Below are 22,818 nucleotides of genomic sequence, written 5' to 3'. Positions count from 1 at the left end.
TTGAAACGTATACCAGGAATAGAATGTTTGGATGCCATGATTTTATAATAGGACAGTATATATGTATTTCCTATCCTGTGCATTGAATCTAAATTATCAAATATCCAACCATGATTGGAGAATCTTTTATGTGGGGGAAGAGTGTAACAGGGAAACTCAGTGCCAGAGGCTTAGACCTCATATCTGAACCATTGCTAACAGCTAATTTTCTTTTCTCAGAAAAGATTTCATGGCAACATATGACACCAAAAGGCTCATTGCAAATTAATTAGAATTACTACAAATTAAAATGCACATGTAAATGACATCAAATTATAGTCAAAAAAGTTTCCCAAGTATATAATATATACTCTATATTTTCTCAATGTTCAAGAATTTACAAGCCAAAAATCATACCAGATTTTAGTAATTAAAATCATATCTAGATTTTAAAAACACATTTTGGAAAACTTCCACAAAATATTGGTCAAATATTTGTGTCTTTCCTTAAAAGGAACTTGAGATACTCACGTATAAAAAATACATAATTGAAATTTTAACAATTATAAAATCAAAATGTCTATAAATGACATCTCTTCATCATAATAGGAACTTGAGATATAAATGACATCTCTTCATCATATCCATACATTAAAAACAACAGTTCCTCATCAACTTGTAATTTCTGAATAAAACATCAGTTTTTTTTTTTTTTTTTTTTTAAAAAAAGCCAGAAAGTATTCAAGTTCCATTCTTTTTCTATTCTGTTGCTCTGCGATTGCAACGATCAAACAAAGCAACAAGAAATCACTAAAATTGATTATTCAAACCAAGAGATGTTTTCAAGTCTAAACATTGATGAACTCCGAAACTGTTTCTTTACAGTTAGTAATTTGGATGAATTAATGAAGGAAACATGCAGTCATGCCCACACTTGCAACCCACCAGGCCCTGATTCCTCTCATACACATGATAGATATAACAAATTACATATATATATATACACACACACATGCACAGAAACATTTTGACAAAGTTAAACCCATAAACAGAGATGAAATTTCTGTATGGTTAACCAAAAATTGAAATTTGTAAACCCATATTTTGATATACCTAAATTCATATCAATTCTTAAGATTCATGATTAACCAAGTCTACCACAAACCAAATTGATATTAATTGACATCATAAATGTGGTGTATGTTACAGCACTTGGCACCAATCCATCCAACCATGTTCTAGCCTCAGCTAGCTTTCTTTAATAATGTCCCTTTCTCAGAAAGGCCCAATAAGATGGCACTATGTGCAAGAGCATTTCGGAAGATTCTCTTTAAGCACATTTTGTTGTATAGTTGAATAGCCTCATGTACTTGAGTGTTTTACCAACCCGCCCCATCTTACACAAACTGCTAAGCAGTCCACTATAAGAGATATCATTCAATTGAAATCCCTATGAAAGCACCTCTACCCGTAACTCAAAGCCTTCCTCTATGACACCATCTAGATTCAACCCATTAAGCAGCATTTTTTGAATTATCTCCCAAACCCCATGCATCATACCAATTCGGCCTCAACGGCGTTCCCTTCTTTTTCTCATCATCAATCATCTTCATCAGATTGCTATTATAATAATACTCATTGTACTTCCTCTTGCTGCCTCCAGCATTCTTTTGAAGCTTATCATTTCCATCAACAAAGTTTACTCTAGAATTTCTAACTAGATTGTGAAACAAATTTCCTATTACGAATTCGAGTTTCCTCTTCAATTCATAAATGTTTTTGAATCTTTTTTATAGTGAAATCCTTTGTTGTATGCATAAGTTTCTTTCTATAATTAGTCCAACTAAGAGGAAGTTTAGCAATTATAGCCCCCACTCAAAAGAGTTGCTGCTAACAAAATAATAACAAAAGAAAACAAGAAGAAATTTGGAGTTCTTTTCCTGCATTGCAATTATATATATAGATAATCAAAAGTACTTAAGGCACCTTTATGAGAGAACACAACCCCAAGTTTGAATTTTTAATTATTCTTTGGAATAAAGACTAAAATTGGTGTGGTGACTGATAACTCCGTAATGAAATATTATAAGTTAAAATATTTCATGGGTGAAAGACACTTTGGTAATTGTCGACGCAGTCACCAATACTGGATAAGACAAATAAGATGTAAATGTATTTATACAGCGATATTTATATTCCATGTTGAGATTGGAATTAAGGGTTGCAGTATACAAAAAAAAGAAAAAGAAATTAATCATGGCTAAAGAAATGTTATTTGACCAAGTGCGCATTTGACTCGATCAGGTTTTATCTATTATAGTTTATCATGTTATTATATCGATTTGTTTCAGTTTTGGTTTTGTCCAAAAATCGTTTGCATATTTTTTAAATTATATTTTCCCGATAGTTTGGTACTATTTTTCTAACAATCTTAAGACAGATTCGTTCTCCCACCGGTACTTAGGATTCAATGGACGTCTATCTCCCAGGATACAATGATCAATGTCTTGCACTAGCAGCACTACTATTGCAAGCCTAGCAAACTTTGCTGTGCATGAACTCTCTTTATAGGAAAATTAGACTCAGGAAATATGAAGAATAAATGCAAAGTGAAGAAGAATGGCAATTCACCATCCAAAATGAAGTGAGGGACATGGAATATAAAGACTTCTATGTGACTCTTCAAAAAGGTTGTGATCTTTCAAAAAGACACACTCTTTGATCTTAAGAGACACAATGATTGGAGTAAATTTAAATTCAAATTTTTCAACATACACATGGCACAATTTTAGAACATTTCTAATGAAAAGCACAACTTTCATTATATATGATATGATTTGACCATCTAAATTTAATTTAATTTAGTTATCATATAAAGATATGAATTAGGAAATTGTCATTAATTACCATTATTTTTTTTTTCTTTTTAAGCTCTCCGCTTCAAATTTTAAACCAAATTTTGAAAAAAAAAAAATGTATTTACTAAAATAACATATAAATTACAAAACATTATCACTGAAACTCCCCAATTCATTTTTATTAGTTTAAAAATCATGTATCATTTTTATCCATAAATAAATAAAAATCATGTACAATAATGTTATTGGTATAAAGATAAACATTGTATAACTTTACATTGAATATTTGATCTTTTAAATTAGGGAAAATTACATCCAAATGGGATAGGAATTTTTTTTTTTTTTAAATTTTTTTTACAAATATGGAGGATCCCTACAGTTTTTCACTTGCACCCATGACAGAATCACTCACATTTCACATATTTTTATAATTTTGTTTCTCTGTCCCACTATATTATAATTCCCCCTTTAAATTAAATCAAATTAGTTAACATATTGTGAGGGTTAGTTTTGCAATACTCCTTCATTCCAAACAAACCCTTGAAAAATCCTAGCTCCCGGTCGGGGGTGCTGAAATTAGTACTCCGACGAGCAAGTCAGTCTTTGAATAAGAGCATAATGAGTGTTTATATTTTAGGAGGTTTGGTTGGTTAAAACATACCTTCTTACTTGCCATTACCTTCCTTTTATAGAGATCATTCCTCAGATATTTTCTCATGTAGCTTATTATCTCATTTGCCATGTTAGAACTCCTTCTCCTACTACATCTCCGGAAAAGGACAGCTTGGGCCCTCTTAAAAGTGAACTATCATGCCGACCTTATTTCACTACTCAATGCCAATGCTAATAGGTTATCAACGGTGTTGTTTGGTGCAACTTATTCTAAGTTAAATGCTGATAATCACAAGGCAAAAATCAAAAGCACCCCTTTCTCAGTTTCTAAATAATCAACTTTTCTCAGCTTATTTAAGTTATTTCTGCCTAAAAGCTGTAAATAGAAGCTGCACCAATAATTTGGCACGGATTTTCAAATTAAAAGAAGCTATAATCACCCCTTATAATCCACACCAAACACCCATCCCATACTCAATATATGTTTCAACCTATTTGGATCCACTCGGCATAGAATTGCTTACACCCAATGGGCCCAATATGATTTGGCCCATCAGTGATAGGTTTGAATGTGTTTTTTTTGTCGATTAGGAAATCTATGTAATTGACTCCCACACATATAAAGAAATGAATTAGGATAATTTTCATTAATTATCATTATTTTTTCCTTTTTAAGTTGAAAAAATTAGTAATACCTTCCCAAACATAAATTTATGTGAGTTAAGGTCCTACCTAAAAGTATTTCGTCCTACCTAAAAGTATTTCATAGCTTTCCACATTATTTTTATTTTTTTAGGTATTCAGTTTGTCCTTAACTCTTTTTCAATCGTTACTTATCTTAACAAATAGATAAACGTATAAAATAACAATAATCATATTGTTATATCGCTCAATCCATTTCATATAACTCATTTTTCCACATTGGTCGCCATCAAAATCACCCAAACCACCGACACTTATGATAGGGATTCATTTTAATTTCATTTATCTCATGCTCTCTTTTTTATTTTATTGATGATGTGACTAATATCAAAAGAAATAATGTTGTAATTGGAAAATTTTACTATACATAATACATCCTTTGATAGGGTATATTATATACACTCCTAATTATATCATTTTATTCTTTAATTATTATAATTTTTTTCTTTAATTATGACAATATTTTAGTTATAACTTATGAAAGATTTGGTTATACCTCATATGGTGTTTGATTATGATTTTTTTTAGTTATATCTGAAAAAATATAAAATTATACAAATTATTATTTTTTAATTATAAAATATATATGATACATATTTTTTGAATGGTGTAGGCTATAATTTTTTCCGTCGTAATTTCTGGTAGTACAAGTTAAGTTGGTGAGGTTGAGTGGAGTAACCAGAGAGGTATGCTTGATGGTTGCATAATCTTATAGACTTCACGTATTCAATTATAATAATTTTAGGGGCTCATCTTTATCTATTTTGAATTTATCTTAAGTAATTATAATTAAATTTATATGATATGAGATCTTTTTGTAGAATATATCTAAATTACAAAATGATAATTATAAATAAATTCACAATAAATAAAAGTAGATTTATAGTATTACTCTTTCAATTATGGGCCTGTACTCCAACTGGTAATAGCCAATTGTCGTTGTCATGAGAAATTGGGTCGTTAGCAAATTATTAAGCTGTGAATGGTTTGAGAATCCCAAAAGTAATTTACCAAAAAAAACCTAAAAACTAAAAGCTAAAACGTAAACCGTCATGTTATCTATACAAGTAAATGTAGTGGGTATGCACTTAAATTTTTAAATTTCTATTCTTCATTTGTTATAATATTTAAAATATTAAAAAATTATGTGACACTTGAGTTTCAAATTTGCTCATCTTTCATCACTTCCATTTAAAATAAAAATTATTTTCTTTAATAATTTAATAATATATGCTCTTAGAATAATAGTTATCTGAATACAAACTTATTATAAAAAAAAAAAAAAAAAAACTATCACAAAATTCAAAAATATTTGAATGAAAATTTTATATAAAGATAATCTATATCTATCAACAAAATTCAAAATAAAAATAATTTAAATTTGAATATATAATAAAGATAATCTATATTTATTTATCTAATTTCACATCTCTCTCCTCTTATATAAACAATCATATTTCCATTGATTATAAACAAACACATACAAAACTATTATGTCACTCTTTCTCTTTCCCCCTCTCTCTTTCTCTCTCTATATAATATTATATTATTATAGGTATGGCTTAAATGTTTCACACATTTGCATTGTCTCTCTTTTTCTATATATATAATTTTATATTATTATAGGTATGGCTAAAATACTCCACACATTTGTATTTTTTGTCTAAATTTTAATTTTTTTGCAGCTGACATCATAAATATAATATCAAACTTGACGGCTAGAGAGTTTTTGAATTTCTTTTTATTGCAGCAATGTTGAATGTTTTGTACCAAAATTGCGAGAAAAAAAAATTTGTGTAAGAAAATTATTTGTGTGTATCATTCTCATAATGAATTTTCCACAAAACTAAAAAACTCTTTCCTATTTGAGAATTTCAGAGTAATTTAAATTGGTCATTGAGTGTCCACTATATTTTTTTGCTTAAAATTTTATCTTTCAAGGATATTTTGGTGATGGGTTCACATAATTTTGTGATTTATATATTTTTATTAATATTTAATTTTGTTCTTTTATATTTGATATCAATTTTTTTTTTAATAAGAAACTTAAATAATTGAGTTTTTTATTTGTGGGTTGGCAATAGAATATTACTTCTATCATAGGAAAACATAGTTCTTAAGGGCATGTTTGGTAACGTTTACGTTTTCAGTTTATATTTACAAAAATTTTATAAACTGGTTTTTGTTTATTTTTAGAAAAACATAAACTACAAACGCGTTTGGTTTAGACAAAATGTTTTTAAAAAATTTAAAAATATAAAAAAGAGTGAGAAATGGTAAGTGGGTGGTGGGTGGTGACGAGTGGTGGTGGCGGAAGACGGTGGTGGAAAATGATGGCGGTTGGTGGTGGTAGAAGACAGTAATGGAAAATGGTAGCAGGTGGTGGGTGATGGTGGCACAAGACGGTGGTGGAAAGTAGTGGCAAGTGGCGGGTGATGGCGGCGAAAGACGGTGGTGGAAAGCGGTGACGAGTGGATGGATGGATGGTGGTGGCAGGTGGGTGGTGGATGGCGGGTAGTGGTAGGTGGTGGCGGGTAGGTGGCGGGTGGTGGTGGTGGGTGGGTGGGTGATGGTGGCGGGTGGTGGTGGCGGGTGATGATGGTGGTGGTGGTGGTGGTAGTAGTGGTGGGGGGTGGGTGGTGGTGGTGGTGGTGGTGATGGTGGCGGCGGTGGCGGTGACGGGTGGGTGATGGGTGGTGGATGGTGGTGGCGAGTGGGTGGATGGTGGGTGGTGATGGTGGTGGTGGTGGGTGGGTGGTGGTGGTGGCGAATGGGTGGCAGGTGGGTGGTAGTGGCAGGTGGGTGATGAGTGGTGGTGGCAGGTGGGTGGCGATGGCGGTGGCAGTGGCGGTGGCGGAAGACGGTGGTGGAAAATGGTCGCGGGTGGTGGCTAGTGTTGGGTGGTAAAAAAAAAAAAAACTCAAAACTCAAAACAAAAACACATTTTTTGAATTTACATTTTTTGGCCAAATTTATAAACTGATATCACTGATTTATAAATCAAAAATTTACCAAACAAGTTTTTATTTGAGTTTTTTAAATTTTTGTAAATATAAACTGAAAACTGAAAACGTAAGTGCTACCAAACGTCACCTAATTATACAAGTCATTTTTTATTTATTTGTTTGTTTAATTGAATTACTTTTTATGTTTTTGGTTATCAAAATCTCATCGAAAATAAATAATAATAGACAATCAGTGCAGATGATATTAAATCCAAAATCATAACACATTATATATTTTGCAATCCTATTTTTAAATTATTCATTTTAAATCATATATACCAAGTGCATTGCACGAATGACCACTAGTTATATATATTGATATGTATCATATACAAGTTATAATAGTTGTAGTGTTGATTATTATAAATGTTATAACTAAATTTTTTTCAATCATAATTAAAAAAAATAATGAGTTATAATTGAGGGTAAAACACTAATAAATTTCAAAATGTGATCTTATAAACTATTTAGTCCTCCCTTTTTTCTTATGAACCCAAAGGTCCTATTAAAGTGGATATTACATAAAGGGGTAGTCGCTTATATGTTTGGGTTTAATTTTTTGGGAATAAAAGTGAGTTTTTCCAAATGTAAGATTACATATTTGTGCAATCTGCACTATAGAAGTTTTGAATTTTTCCTCCTTTTGGAACATAATTCACATTACAAACAAAAACGTAACACTTTAATATAACATTCTAATAACATAGCATTTTAATGTAACACATTAAAAAACTTTTTCCAAAAATGTAACAACGTAACACCAAAAAAAAAAAAAAACTCTTAAGTATACTTTTTTCAAACATAACACTCCAATTAATGTAATTTCAAATGTAACATTCCAATGTAACACACTCCAATGTAACATACTCCAATGTAACACATACATTGGAGTATATATTTGTCCAAATTTAGTGAAAAAACTTTGTACTCATTTTGGAATGGTTTGAAGAATCTCTCATCTTGTTGGAATGGTTTGAAGAATCCCATTATTTTTTTTGGAGTGTTAAATTGCAATATTACACTTGAGAAAAATATATTAAAGAATTTTTTTGTATGTTACATTAAGGCGTTACACTAAGGAGTTTTTTTAGAGTGTTATATTGGAGTGTTACGTTTGGAAAAAGTACACTAAATAGTTTTTTTTTCTGTATATTACATTAGTGTGTTACACTAAGGAATTTTTTGTGTGTGTTACATTAGAATGTTACATTAAGAAGTTTTTTTGGAATGTTATATTGAGTGTTACGTTTGGAAAAAATATATTAAAGAGTTTTTGTATGTGTTACATTAGAATGTTACAACTAAAGAGTTTTTTTGGAGTGTTATATTAGAGTGTGTTATGTTTGGACAAAATACATTAAGGATTTTTTTTTTTTTTTTTTTTAGTGTATTGTTACGTTTGAGTATTACATAGAAATGTTACAGTTTGAAATTATAAATTTATCCAAAGTTTACTAAAGAGTTTTTGTACTCCTTTTAAAATGTTTGAATAGTCTCACATTCTTTTGGAATATTTGAAAACTCTCATACTTCAAGTCATTTTTGTACTCTTTTTGAAATGTTTTCCAAATAAAAAAGATTCTCATACAAAAATTTATCCAAAATTTAATTCTCATAGATTGCGTACCTTACCTTTTTAGCATAAAAGAAAAAAAGAAAATGAAACATAATATAAATAAGATATAACCGTAAATCTAATTTTCAAATAATATATTAAATCTACCTTTCCAAAATTGAGCTTTTTTTGATAAATCCACTTTCTAAGAGCTTTATTCCATCCAACCCATATTCTTTTTGACTATTCCATTAGGTCCTATTTGAGATAAGAAGACCAAAATACCATTTTCATCTACTTATATTCCATTTAGTTCACATTATTTTCTTGTGTTTCAATAAGTCCTATGGGTGACATAATTACCAAAATATCTCTAATGTGAATGTTCACACCGTCAATGTGAATGTTCATATCGTCAATGTGTAGGGGCCCGGCCCATGTCGATTCTCGTGGGTGCCCGGAAAAATTCGAGTCAGGCCGAGGTGGGCCCGGCCCGTTGACAATGTGAATATTCGCATTGACATGTTAACATTCACATTAATAGGAGTGTATAATTGGCCCGCATCCCGTGGCGGCGCGAAACCCGCACGCGGCCCATGGGCGGGCCGGGGCGGGCTCGGTCCGACCCGTTGACAATGTGAATATTCACATTGACATGTTAGCATTCACATTGATAAGAGTACAAAATTGGCCCGCGGCCCATGGGCGGCCAAAGCCGCCCTCGGCCCGGGGCGAGCTCGGCCCGGCCCGTTGACAATGTAAATATTCACATTGATATGTTAACATTCACATTGATAGGAGTGTAAAATTAGCTCACGTCTCGTGGCTGCCCGAAACCCGCCCACGGCCCGTGGGCAACCCGGGGCGGGCCCGGCCCGGCCTGTTGACAATGTGATAATCACATTGACATGTTAACATTCACATTGATAAGAGTATAAAATTGGCCAGCGGCCTATGGTGGGCCCGACCCGGCCCGTTGACAATGTGAATATTTACATTGACATGTTAACATTCACATTGATAAGAGTATAAAATTGGCCCGCAGCCCGTGGGCAGTCCGAAGCCCAACCGCAGCCCGAAGCGGGCTTGGCTCAACCCGTGACAATGTGAATATTCACATTGACATGTTAACATTAACATTGATAGGAGTGTAAAATTTGCCCGAAGCTTGTCCGCGGCCCGGGGTAGGCCCGGCCCGGCCCGTTGACAATGTGAATATTCACATTGACATGTTAACATACACATTGATAGGAATGTAGAATTGGCCCGCGGCCCATGGGCTGCCCGAAGCCCACCCACGGCTCGGGGCAAACTCATTTGGGTCCGGGCCCGAGCATGTTCGAGACCCTAGGCTAGGGCCTGGGCCATCACTTTGAAGCCTGGCTCGGCCTATCAGCCCGCTTAAGGCCCATTCAAGGCTCGGTCCGAGGCCCAACCAGCCCGAGGCGCAATGTCTTTTTTTGTGAAAAATAATAAAATTTTGGTAGAAAAAACTAAAAAGAATTAAAAAAAAAATGCCCAGGCCCGCCCAAGTCGGACCTAAGCTCGAGGCTAGGCCCAGGCCCACCGGTCCGACCCAAGGCTCGATCCATTGGCCCGTCCAAAGCCCGAATACCCTTGTGCCAGGACTAGGGCCTGGGCCTAATTTTTTGGCCCATAGGGCGGGCTGGGCCAGGCCGGATTTTTTCGGACACCCACAAGGCTCGATATGGGCCGTCTCGAGCCTCTACGCATTGATGATATGAACATTCACATTGACGATGCGAACATTCACATTATGGGTGTTTTGGTAATTATGTCTTCCATAGGACTTATTGAAATATAAAAAAATAATGTGGACTAAATAGAATATAAATAGATGAAAATTGTATTTTTGGTCTTTTTACTTCAAATAGAACTTAATGGAATAGTCAAAAAGAACGTAGGCTGCTCGAAGCCCGCCCGCGACTCGGGAAAGGCTCGTTTGGGCTCGGGCTCGGGCTCGGGCTCGAGCCTAGTCCGAAACCCTAGACTAGGGCTTAGGCCATTACTTGGAAGCCCGGCCCGGCCCATCGGCCCGGTTAAGGCCCATTCAAGGGTCGGTCCGAGGCCCGGCCCACGCTGAGGCCTAGTGTCTTTTTTTGTGAAAAATAATAAAATTTTGGTAGAAAAAATTAAAAAGAATTAAAAAAAATGGTCAGACCCGCCCAAGCCCGACCCAAGCCTGAGGCTAAGCCTAGGCCCATCGGCCTGACCCAAGGCTCAACCCACCAGCTCGGGCCCAGACCCAAACGAGCCTGCCCCAGGCTGTGGGCAGGCTTCGGGCAGCCCACGAGCCGCGGGCCAATTCTACATTCCTATCAATGTACATGTTAACATGTCAATGTGAATATTTACATTGTCAATGGGCCGGGCCGGGCCTACCTCGGGTCGCAGGCAAGTTTCAGGCATAGGGCAAATTTTACACTCCTATCAATGTTAATATTAACATATCAATGTGAATATTCACAATGTCACAGGTCAGGCTGCGGTCGGGTTTCGGGCCGCCCACAGGCTGCGGGCCAATTTTACACTTTTATTAATGTGAATGTTAACATGTCAATGTGAATATTTACATTATCAACGGGCCGGGTTGGGCCGGCCTTAGGCCGCTGGCCAATTTTATATTCTTATCAATGTGAATATTCACATTGTTAACAGGCTGGGCCGGGCCTGCCCCAGGCCGCCCACGGGCCGTGGGCAGGTTTCGGGCAGCCACGAGGCGTGGGCTAATTTTACACTCCTATCAATGTGAATGTTAGCATGTCAATGTGAATATTCACATTGTCAACGGGCTGCCGGGGGGGCTTTTGGGCACCCATGGGCCGCGGGCCAATTTTATACTCTTATCAATGTGAATGTTAACATGTCAATGTGAATATTCATATTGTTAACGGGCCGGACCGGGCCCGCCCCGGGCCGCCGGCGGGTTTCGCGCCGCCACCAGACGCGTGCCAATTTTACATTCCTATTAATGTGAATGTTAACATGTCAATGTGAATATTCACATTGTTAACGGGCCGGGCCCGCCCCGGCTCGCGGGCGGATTTCGGGCCGCCCACGGGCCAATTTTACATTCCTACCACTGTGAATTTTAAAATATGAATATTCACATCATAAAATTGCTAATCGTTCAAAAAAATATTTATAAGGGTATCAAAATTAAATATAAATGCATAAATGTCCAAGAAAATAGTGTAAATTAAGAAAAAAGACTTTATGGAATAAAACTATACATACCTGGGATTAAATGGGTTAAAAAATTCCTTCATGTACTTCTTGGGTTAAAACACTTCTAAATGGAATTTATCAATAAAAATCCCTTCTAAAATCAATGAAACTAATTGGTCTATAAGAAAATTCTTAGGACTAAATGATTCACCATTCCTCAAAATGGAATTTATAGGTAAATTTTCCTAATTAAATATCAAATAAGATATAATTAAAAAAAATTAAATTATAATCAAATATAATCAAATTATAACCAAATCATAACTAACAACTATAATAAGTTATAACCATATATTATAAATGTCATATCTAAGATATATGGCACACAACCCAAGTGAAATGTGTATTATAGAATTTCCCAAAAATGAAAAATCAAAAACCTAACAATTATGCTCCACGAAAGTGTTTGAGATGAAAAGCAACAAGTCAGTTGCTTGGGTTGTTTTACAAACAATTATTTAATTTTTTTTTTTTAAACTTTTATAAAAAGAAAAGAATAATTTATTTTTTAAAACTATTTTAACATGTTTCCAAACTTGCGCTCCTAAATCCTAAACGAAAAATTACTTAATACCCCTGAAACATTGTTGGATGGTGCTCAAAAGTAATAATTATTGATCTATTACTTTTATGTTAAAGTTATCAGAAACAACTGATGTTATATCTACCCAGTGAGTGAAAAGAAACAATGCTCAGGAGCATTGAATAATTTCCTATCCTAAACACTTTTGTCGTTGTAATAAGAAATTGGGTAGTTGAGACATTATTATGCTGTTAATTGCTGTCTTTGTTCTTTGTTATCATGATACTAGACATCAAATTTGACTCAGTTAGACCATCTCTAACGCTTCCGCAAACCTGATATCAAATTCAAAATTTGATGAAAAAATCACTTTTTTGAGCTCCAACGGTTTCACCAAATCGATATTAAATCCAGAATTCAGCAAATCTTGTACCAAAATGAGAACAGGCGAAGCATTTTACTAAATCACTGTTCCTAACAGTTGGGAGAGACCAACCGGTCAACCAGCCGGTTGCCCGGCCGGTTGACCAACCGGTTGACCGCCTAAAGGTTCAAACGGTTCGAAGAAAAAGGTTCAAACAGTAAAAAAAAAATATATATATATATATATATTTTTTGCCTAACCGGTCGACCAGCCGGTTGACCACTAAAAGGTTCAAAAAGTTCAAAAAAAAAAAAAAAAAAAAAAAAAAATTCGCTTAACCGGTCGACCAACCGGTTGCCCTTGGTACAAATTTGATGAAAGTACACCGTTGGAGCGAGTGGTATCAAATTGGTAAAATGAGTCATTTTTTACTCAAATTTGGTGAAAAATCTGAGTAACCGTTAGAGATGCTCTTAGAAGACCAATATCCGGTATTGACTTGACCTCCTTTATCACAAGTAAAATTTCAATAATTGAATTATTTAAAAGAATGCAAGCATTAACAACTTAAAATGGAGGGAGTAAAATAAGAAACTGATAGTAAAGGAACAATTTTGAACTACTATTGTCAACTTTGGCTATCAATTTTAGAGAAATTAATATATTATAGAAAAACAAATTTAAAAAGAATAAATTTTCCCTGTTTCAAAACTTATAAATTTTCAATCTTATCATTTTGGAACCCTCAATTTGAAATATTTATTGATAGATTTGATAATAGATACACAAATTTTCCAATTAGACTTCATTTTTTTTAAAATTTTTATCCATCAATAGAAAATTTTACTATTTTCATTGCATTATAATAGCTAATAGCTAACTCAGTGAAAATTTTGTCATTATTTTATTTTTTAAATTTATGTTCATCATGAGTGTAATTTGATAGACCTCAACAAGTAGATTTAAAAGTAAAAACTTTACAAAAAATAAATATCTATATCAAAAGTTTTTAAGTTTCGAAATCCATTCCACATAAAAACAACATAAATGTATATGTAATGAGAATATCTTTGTTCAAGAAACAAATTAGCGTACAATAAAAGAACTTGAACTGAGAAATTTTGGGTTTGTTTGGTTTGTTTTTTAGAGAGTTGTTTTTGAAATTTGTTTTCAAAATTTTATTTGATTTGTGATTTTTTTCAAAAAAATTCCAAACTCACTTCTTTTTCATACACATCTACTCAATTACAACAAAATATCAAATCACTCCAAACTCCAAAATTACTTTTAAAATATACAACCAAACAAATTAAAAAAATTTCTAAACTCTCTTTCCAAATTTTTTTTCAAAACAACTTTCCCAAACACACACCAGCCCTTTATTTTTATGCCCTTATACTAGTAAGGATTTTATGAGGGAGTTAAAATAAATAAACCATTTTATGACACAAATTTACAAGAAGTCAACCATTTTCCCCGGTTGTTTGAAAAACACAATATTCCGTTGCCGGGAATTGAACCCGGGTCTCTCGGGTGAGAGCCGAGTATCCTAACCAACTAGACTACAACGGACTTTGAAAAATAGGTGAGAAGTTTAAGGCTTCGTTTGGTGGAGTTTTCAAAATCTAGTTCCACACTCACTTTTGAGTATGATGTTTGTTTAGGGTTTTCAAATCATAATTCTACACTCATTTTTCAAAACTCAATTCAAAACATAATCATTACTTTTCAAAACTCATAACCAAACACATAATTCAAAACTCTTTTCAAAACTCCATTCAAATCAATATTTTAAAAATATTTTAATTTTGTTAAGATTTTAAATATTTTAATATTTAAATATGTTACGATTTTTTTAATTTTTTAATTTTTTTAATTTTTTTAATATTTTTAATATTTTTAATTTTTTTAATCTTTTTAAATATTTTAATTTTTAAATATTACGATTTTAATTTTTTAAATTTTAAAATATTTTATAAAAATAAATTCAAACTCTATTTTATAAAAATATTTTTAAATATTTTAATTTTTTTGTTATGTATTTGGTTACGATTTGAGTGTAGAGTTGTGAAAGTAGCATGGAGTTTCGAGTTATGTGTTTGGTTATGAGTTTTAAAAATAATTTTTTAATTGAGTTTTGTTTTATGTGTTTGGTTACGATTTGAATGTAGAGTTATTTTTAAATTTAAAATATTAAAATTTTAAATTATTTTAATTTTTTGAATATTTAAATTATTTAAATTTTTACGATTTAAAATTTTTGAATATTTATTTTAATTTTTTACTTATTAAATTTTTTAGATTATTTAAATTATTTAAATATTTATTATTTAAAATTTTTGAATATTTATTTTGAAAAAAAATTATTTCCTTTGTAGTATTTTCAATTAAAAAATTGATTAATGTTATTTTTTGTTAATAATAAATTTTTTTAATTGAATTTTAAAAAGAGTTTGGTTTTGAGTATTGATCAAAATTTTCAATAATGTGAAAGTAATATGTTTTGTTATGAGTTATAGCAATTTGAATTAAGTTTTGAAAACTCTTTTCAAAACTCATAACCAAACAAATTTTCTTACTTCACATGTCAAATCAAACTTTCAAAACTTAATTCTACACTCAATTCCACACTCAATTCAACACTTTATTCAAAAACCATGACCAAACAAATTTTCTACACTCAAATGATAATTCTAAAACACACAAACTCAAAATACAACTCATATTCTCAAATCATAGTTACAAAGCTCTACCAAACGGAGCCTAAATTTCTATTATTATCTTTGTCCTACTTTCTGCGCACAAGTCACCTCCGGGCTCCACCTCGAACAGGAACCCATACGGAAAATGCTACTATAACGATGTACATATATATCTCTACTTAATTTTTTTTTATTCAAACTAATTTTCATCTTTAGTTATTATTCAGGAGATATTTGGTAGTTATAATTTTTTTTAATTATGACCTGAAAAATATAAAATTATATTAATTTTTTTTTTTTTTTAGATGTAAGGTGCATATGCACAGAGCCTTTCCCCACACATTATTAATAGTTTTGGGAAAAATTTAGGATCTCAAAATTAGGAGTCACACAATTTATTCAGAGAGAGAGAGAGTATGTGTGATGATGAAGTATGGCCTTATGAGTGAAATAAATAAATTTGAATTATTAATTGTTTTTACTGGTTAAAATCTAAAAAAATAATTTTTTATTTATGGTATTGTGGATAGTTTTGTGATAAATAAATTACTAATTTCTTGTAAAAAATACAGACATTCTTACAATTTTAAGGAATTCATTTACAAGGAAAGAGTTCAATTGTTTCGCTATACAGTAAATATCCAGTGACTGAGTAGCTCTGTTTGTGTAGCCGTTAGAAGGAAGGAGGTCCCATGCTCAAGTTCAAACCCAACCACTTCTACAGACGTTGTTTATATTCATCTTCTTATGCAACCAACTACCTTGATTCTCACATCAACTTGTTCCTCTCCAACCAAACAACAGATCCCAAATCTCTCCTCCAATCCCACGCCTTCATCATCACAACTGGCCACACGAACAACCTCTTCATAGCATCAAAGCTCATTTCTTTTTATGCTTCCATCAACAAACCCAACTCCTCCTCTCGAGTGTTTGATTCGGTTTATTTCAAAGACACCTTTCTTTGGAACTCCCTAATCAAAGCCCACTTCTCTAATGGCAATTACTCACAAGCCCTTGAATTTTATCTCCGAATGCGTTTATCTCATGTCCTACCGAACCATTTCACTGTTCCGATGGTTGTTGCCGCCTGTGCCGAGCTATCTTCGATGAACAATGGCATGAAAATACATGGGTTGGTTTCAAAAATTGGACTTTTTGCCGGTAATTCTGCAGTTGGGTCTTCGTTCGTTTACATGTATTCCATGTTGAATTGTATGGAAGATGCAGCTCTTGTGTTCGATGAAATTCCTATAAGAGATGTGGTTGCTTGGACTGCGCTTGTAATTGGGTATGTGCAGAATGATGAAAGTGAGAAGGGTTTGGAGTGTCTTTGTGAGATGCACAAGATTGGTGGGGATGGGGAGAGACCGAATTCTAGAACCTTGGAAGGTGGATTTCAAGCTTGTGGGAATTTGGGGGCTTTGTTAGAGGGTAGGTGCTTACATGGATTAGCAGTAAAAAATGGAATTGGGTGTACACAAGTTGTTCAATCTTCTGTTTTGTGTATGTATACCAAGTGTGGAACCCCTGAGGAAGCTTATCTTTCATTTTGTGAAGTTGACAATAAGGATCTTATATCGTGGACATCTATTGTTGGTGTTTATGCAAGATTGGGGTGTATTACCGAATGCGTATGTTTGTTTTGGCAAATGCTAGCTGCTGGAATATATCCAGATGGGATTGTTGTCAGTTGTCTGATTTCTGGTTTTGGTAAGTCCATGAGAGTATCTGAAGGAAAGGCCTTTCATGGGATAATCCTGAGGAGAAATTATATACTTGATCATATGGTTAAAAATGCATTGTTGTCAATGTATTGCGGGTTTGGACTTTTGGCTCTTGCAGAGAAGTTTTTTTACAGAGTACATGACTGGGACAAAGAGATTTGGAACATAATGGTTTATGAGTATGGTAAGGTAGGACTGGAATCAAAGTGCATAGAGCTGTTTAGGGAAATACAACATCTAGGCATTGAATTTGATTCAAACAGTTTGTTATCTGTGATCTCTTCATGTTCACGATTGGGAGCAACCCATTTAGGCCAGTCACTTCATTGTTATGTAATTAAAAGTTTGATGCATGAGAACGTCTCCATTGCCAATTCACTAATATACATGTATGGTAAAAGTGGAAATTCAGTCGTTGCATGGAAGATATTTTCTAGGACACAGAAGGATATTGTCACGTGGAACACATTGATTTCATCTTATAATCATAGCGGTCATTCTGCTGACGCTTTAGGACTCTTTGATAAAATGGTTTCAGAAGGCTTCAAACCTAATGTAGCAACACTGGTTACTGTACTCTCTGCTTGTTCTCATATTGCATCTCTAGAGAAAGGAGAACGGATTCACAATTACATCATGGAAGGAGGGTTTGAATTTAATATATCTCTTGCTACTGCATTAGTTGATATGTACGCAAAATGCGGGAAACTAAAGAAATCAAGAGAAATTTTTGATGCAATCAAAGAAAAAGATGTTATTTCTTGGAATGTGATGATTTCAGGTTATGGTACGCATGGAGATGCAGGATCTGCACTAGAAGTCTTCCAGCAGATGGAGCAGTCAAATGCTATTCCCAATGAACTTACCTTTCTTGCTGTTCTCTCAGCTTGTACTCATGCTGGGCTTGTTGAGGAAGGGAAGTGCCTGTTTGATAGAATAAGGGACTATTCTCTGGCCCCCACATTGAAGCACTATGCTTGTATGGTAGATCTCCTTGGCAGGTCAGGCAATCTGCACGAGGCTGAAGATTTGGTTCTCTCAATGCCCATTGCTCCGGATGGGGGTCTGTGGGGTGCTTTGTTAAGCGCTTGCAAAATTCACGATGATACAGAGATGGGTATAAGGATTGCAAAGCATGCTATTGAAGCTGACCCAGAAAATGATGGCTATTATGTAATGATTGCTGACCTGTATACCTCTCTAGGGAGGTGGGAGGAGGCGGAAAAGGTGAGAATGATAATGAAGAAAATGGGAGTAAGGAAGAGAGCAGGTTGGAGTACAGTATAGCTTACAAGGAATGACCATCTTTCTTGGTGGTTGGAGCAGGGCAGGGCCTGTATCTCCCTCTAACTCTGTTGCCGATATCAGTGTGCATTGCTCTGATACCAGAATTGATAATGCACCAGCAGGAAAGAGGGGAAAAACAGAGAAGGTGAAGAGAGGGTGAGATAGTTACAGTGACATACTAGTTAAATGAGAGAGTTACCTGTATCGCATTTGTCTGAACTTGGTTGATGAGCATTTAGCTCCTTAGTTGCATCTATAACCAGGACTAAAGAGTGATATTCTCCCCTGCCATCCTAATGGCCTTCAGGATTATCATTCTTCACAGGTGATCATCAAAATTTAGGCATGTACCTTTTGTCTGCAACCTGTTTTGTCCATAAGGTCAGGAGTGTTTAACTTCCAAATTGCATCTGGAAAAACAATAAGATAAGAGGTCTAACAAATGCAGGGGGAGAAAAAAGGGAAAATAATTCTGCTAGTTCCATCCATATAGTCATCATGGATGGTCTCATGCTCTATTTAGGATCACAAAGGTCATGAAGGCAATTGTTAGCCACTCTTCTTCAATTGTCCTGTTTCTATTCATATACGTTGGCTTATGAAGGAGATTTGAAGGCTTGGAACAAAAACCTAGAAAATGACTAGTGCAGTTTTTTCTTTCCATGCCCAGTGGAACAGTTCCTTGTGAAGAAGTAAGACACCCTTGGAATATCTATGAAAAAAATAAAACATAAAAAATAAAAAAAATAAAAAAAAATAAAAAATTAAGATTTGTTTTCACTTTGCATGCATTACTAATTCCGCTTTAAATTTAGAATATATATTCTTTGATTCTTTCGTCTTATCTTATCTTGGTTACCCTGGTTTTTTTGCTCTGTTTTGCTGGAAGTTTATTCACATTGTTGGAATAGATTTTTTAGCTTTTGGTAGTTTTTAGTTTGGCTTATTTTATTGATTTATGTTGGTGTTTACTTTCTTTGTAGTCCCTTATTTTCAATTTTCTTATGCATCTATTGTTTGTTCTTAATAAGTTTCACTATTTGTTGTCAAATGTAAAAAGCCAAGCAAACAAACTGTTCATGCCTTACAAATTTGTACTTATTTTGCTACAGATTAGATCAGCCACACCTGGACACATAGCTTCATATCAGGCTGCGTTTATTCAATGTGAGAACCACTGCCCTTACTTTTGATGCCCTCAAGATTTGAACCTTGTGTTCTAAACCAGTTGTATCCGTTACGAAGCTCGATAAGTTAAGCGTAAATTTGTTCTAAAGTCAAGAGAAGAGTTGCAGAACTCTATAAGAAACATGAGAAGGAACTCATAGAGGTATCTTTTTTTTTTGTTTTCATGAAATTTTTTAATGAAACTTTAGAAATGGATAATTACCTTTTTACCCTTTACCCATGACACCTCTAAACTATGATGAGCAGTCCAAAATTTAATATCTGGATTCTGGAATAATTTAAATTCTCAAGGTTTAGAGTAACTCCAATATTGTTTTCAAGAGTCTGGTCTACTTATCAAGCTCTTCTCATTTTATTAGGCAAACAAAATTTTGTTAAAGATTGAGGATGATCAGTTCTTAGACCTTATGACTGTGAAAACTGAAGTTCAATCTCCTTGTAAGGAGCCTTTCAGGTAACAACAGTATGAACCTTCTTTTTTCTTATGTATTTTGAAATTGAAGCTATGGAGCTCACAACTACTACAATTTCTGATGACTTGTTCAGACAGCTAACTGGTTTGTATACCCATGCAATTATTGTGATCAAACTTTCCTCGACAGGCTATTGCAAGCTAATTTTTGTTGTTTATTTGCAGTATTTAAAAAGTTGTACTTAAATCTAAAGGTTCAATAAATGAAGTCAAGCAAATTGCACAGGTTTGCTATAATTTTATCCTTGTGAACAATCGATTGGCATAATCTTACCTATTTGCTTCATGACACACTTTAATTTGTTTGGTTTACCAGCTTCGGATCATTATAAAACCAAACCCATGCATTGGAGTTGGGCCTTTATGTACTGCAAAGCAGGTAGATTTTACATGGTCAAATAATTGCCATTTCTTTATGAGAGCATATTTCGACTGGAAGTTCATGAATCTTTATTCTTTCCCAATTATGCATTTATTTCCTTTTGACTGTGTCTTACGTCAAATCCTTCTTATTTGTCACTATATGAGTTCAATAGTTATCTTTTTTTTTTCATTACTTGCAATATTCAGTTGTATTTTGGTTTTTTTTGATGGTTGACAGATAAGAACTGAAGAGATAGATCATATAGCTGAGAGAGGCGTTGCTGCTCATTATAGTGGGAAAGGCTTTGTTACTGGATTGGTTGGACATGCAATGCCTAAGGGTAGAAGTTCAAGAGAGAAAATAGTTTGTCTTCATAATGCAAATATTGCCCTCTGGGTAATTTTACCTTTGTCCTTGCTAAATTTTGGTAGTTTAACACTCTTCCTAGAATGAATTTGCTGATAAACTCTTTCAAATAACCCGACTTTTGGTAGAAGTCCTTTCTTCCCCCCAGATTGGTTGGCTCAATAATATGAGCTTATTCAGTTCCTTCCTTTTTGCCTTTCTTTTGAGTTGAGATATTGGTTCCTCTTTTCCTTTTTGCTTTGAGATAATAACCGTTTTGCCTTTCTTCCTTTTTGCTTTGGATTATTATTCGAACATTTGATTTTGTGAGTAAATTGATATTTGTTTTGCAAATATTAATAGTTGGTATAAGGATTTTGTAAATATGAATGTATTTTATCATGGGAAATATTAATAATTTATGCCGGTAATTTTATATAATAGTTTCACATTTTTTAAAATAATATTTTGCAACGGTTAAATACTGTCGCAAAAGAAAAATCAATAAAATGAGAACTTATTTTCCAACAATTCAACCTTTAGCTACGGACATTAAAGTGCCACTAAATTTTTTTCAATATTTTCAACGGCTGTACAATGCCATCGCAATTAGTGAACTCTATCCATCACAAATGATAGGCACATATCCATCGTCAAAAATTAGCAACAATTTAGTTCGCAAAAAACTTTTGTCATGCCACTTGTTACCACACCTCATATCGGTCGCTAATATTTTTTGTGATGGCTTTGTTAATTTTAGCGACAGATTTTATACATCGCTAAAAGTTCATTTTTTGTAGTGGGTGTTGTATTTAACATTTCAACGGTTATCAAAGGATTTCAAATTCAAATAAAAGGAATGAGGCACATATTGAAATCATATAAGCAAGATGAATGATATCGGAGCAGTAGCAACCTTTGGACAGGTTGTTGGAGGACCTAGAGATGCTAGAAAGCCTATAAATACCAGAAGAAATGAAAAGGAAACTCCTGAACAAATTATCAAACCCAACAAATTTCTATGTCTCAACGTCACTCATGTTAGTAGCTGTAGCTTTTGCCTATACAACATTTAAAAAAACATATATTGTACGGGGAGCAAATAATCGTCATCGCATGTACTCCTTGTGTCTAAGCTGCACTTCCCTCTGACTGACTTGAGAACACAAAGATGGTGAGCTACCCAACGATGTGCTACCAGAAAACCCCTCCGACGGTCAAGTTAGCACACTAAGAGAGAGAGAGAGAAAAGAAAGGAGATAAAGTGGTAGGTGAGCTTTGATCACCAGATATTCTAGACTTGTGTATGGAGGCATAGCATTGTTTATATAGTTTCTACACGCGCTTCTGCGTTCATTTCCCTCTGGACGCGTGGACTAGCTCTCCTCTCACGTTCCCCCACGTGTCAACGCTAATACAGCTAAACACCACATAATGAAACCGCCAAACAGTATTGACGCGTACGGACAGTGGGATCTCCTCCTTGCAGTCCCATCATGCTATGTAGTACTGCCCACTGAGCTATTCTTAGTGCGGTGCCACGCCATCACCTTATGACTGTGTTGCTTGTCTGGTCTCATCGGTAATTCTTGATCGCCTGCTCAATCGAGCTCCACAGCCATGATCGAGCTTCTGCCCGGTCGAACCCGATTTTCTGAGGACTAATCCCGTCTAACTTAGCAGAGCCAACATCTCAAACGGGCTAGCAGTCCAAGGTTATCCCAACTTGACTGGATTGAGCCTTTGGTGCAGCGCGCACCCGATGTCCGACTGAGCAAGGACCCTAACTTCGACCCAACTTAGCTCGACCCTCTGTTAGGTCATAAATCTCCCTCTCAATTGCCCCTTAATTTTGTCTGCGCTAGCGTGATTGGGATTTTATCCTT

General features: G+C 34.2%; 1 protein-coding gene and 1 non-coding gene across 3 annotated transcripts; one reads left to right on the top strand and one right to left on the bottom strand.

The window, feature by feature from the left end:
• Positions 1 to 14,346: 14,346 nt before the first annotated feature.
• On the bottom strand, positions 14,347 to 14,419 carry TRNAE-CUC (transfer RNA glutamic acid (anticodon CUC)). The gene has a single exon. It is a non-coding gene; the product is annotated as a tRNA-Glu (tRNA).
• Positions 14,420 to 16,104: 1,685 nt separating this feature from the next.
• On the top strand, positions 16,105 to 21,231 carry LOC114287321 (Pentatricopeptide repeat (PPR) superfamily protein). Of its 2 annotated transcripts, none has more exons than XM_028230635.2 (6): positions 16,105 to 18,888; positions 19,676 to 19,893; positions 20,111 to 20,205; positions 20,389 to 20,449; positions 20,540 to 20,602; positions 20,825 to 21,231. In XM_028230635.2, the coding sequence occupies exon 1, from the start codon at positions 16,242 to 16,244 to the stop codon at positions 18,561 to 18,563; it is 2,322 nt and encodes a 773-aa protein (XP_028086436.2). In that variant the 5' UTR covers positions 16,105 to 16,241; the 3' UTR covers positions 18,564 to 18,888; positions 19,676 to 19,893; positions 20,111 to 20,205; positions 20,389 to 20,449; positions 20,540 to 20,602; positions 20,825 to 21,231. The 2 variants fall into 2 exon arrangements, with proteins under 2 accessions (XP_028086436.2, XP_028086443.2); XM_028230642.2 differs by having other exon boundaries at positions 16,105 to 19,255.
• The last annotated feature ends 1,587 nt before the right edge of the window (positions 21,232 to 22,818 follow it).

This window comes from Camellia sinensis, chromosome 1 (genome assembly GCF_055761805.1).
Source record: "Camellia sinensis isolate YWXY chromosome 1, ASM5576180v1, whole genome shotgun sequence".
In the NCBI taxonomy this organism is placed as follows: Eukaryota; Viridiplantae; Streptophyta; class Magnoliopsida; order Ericales; family Theaceae; genus Camellia; species Camellia sinensis.
This window is presented reverse-complemented; position numbering and strand designations above follow the sequence as displayed.

Bases quoted from the DNA above. Each gene is read 5' to 3' on its own strand.
- LOC114287321 (XM_028230635.2), top strand. From the start codon at position 16,242: ATGCTCAAGTTCAAACCCAACCACTTCTACAGACGTTGTTTATATTCA.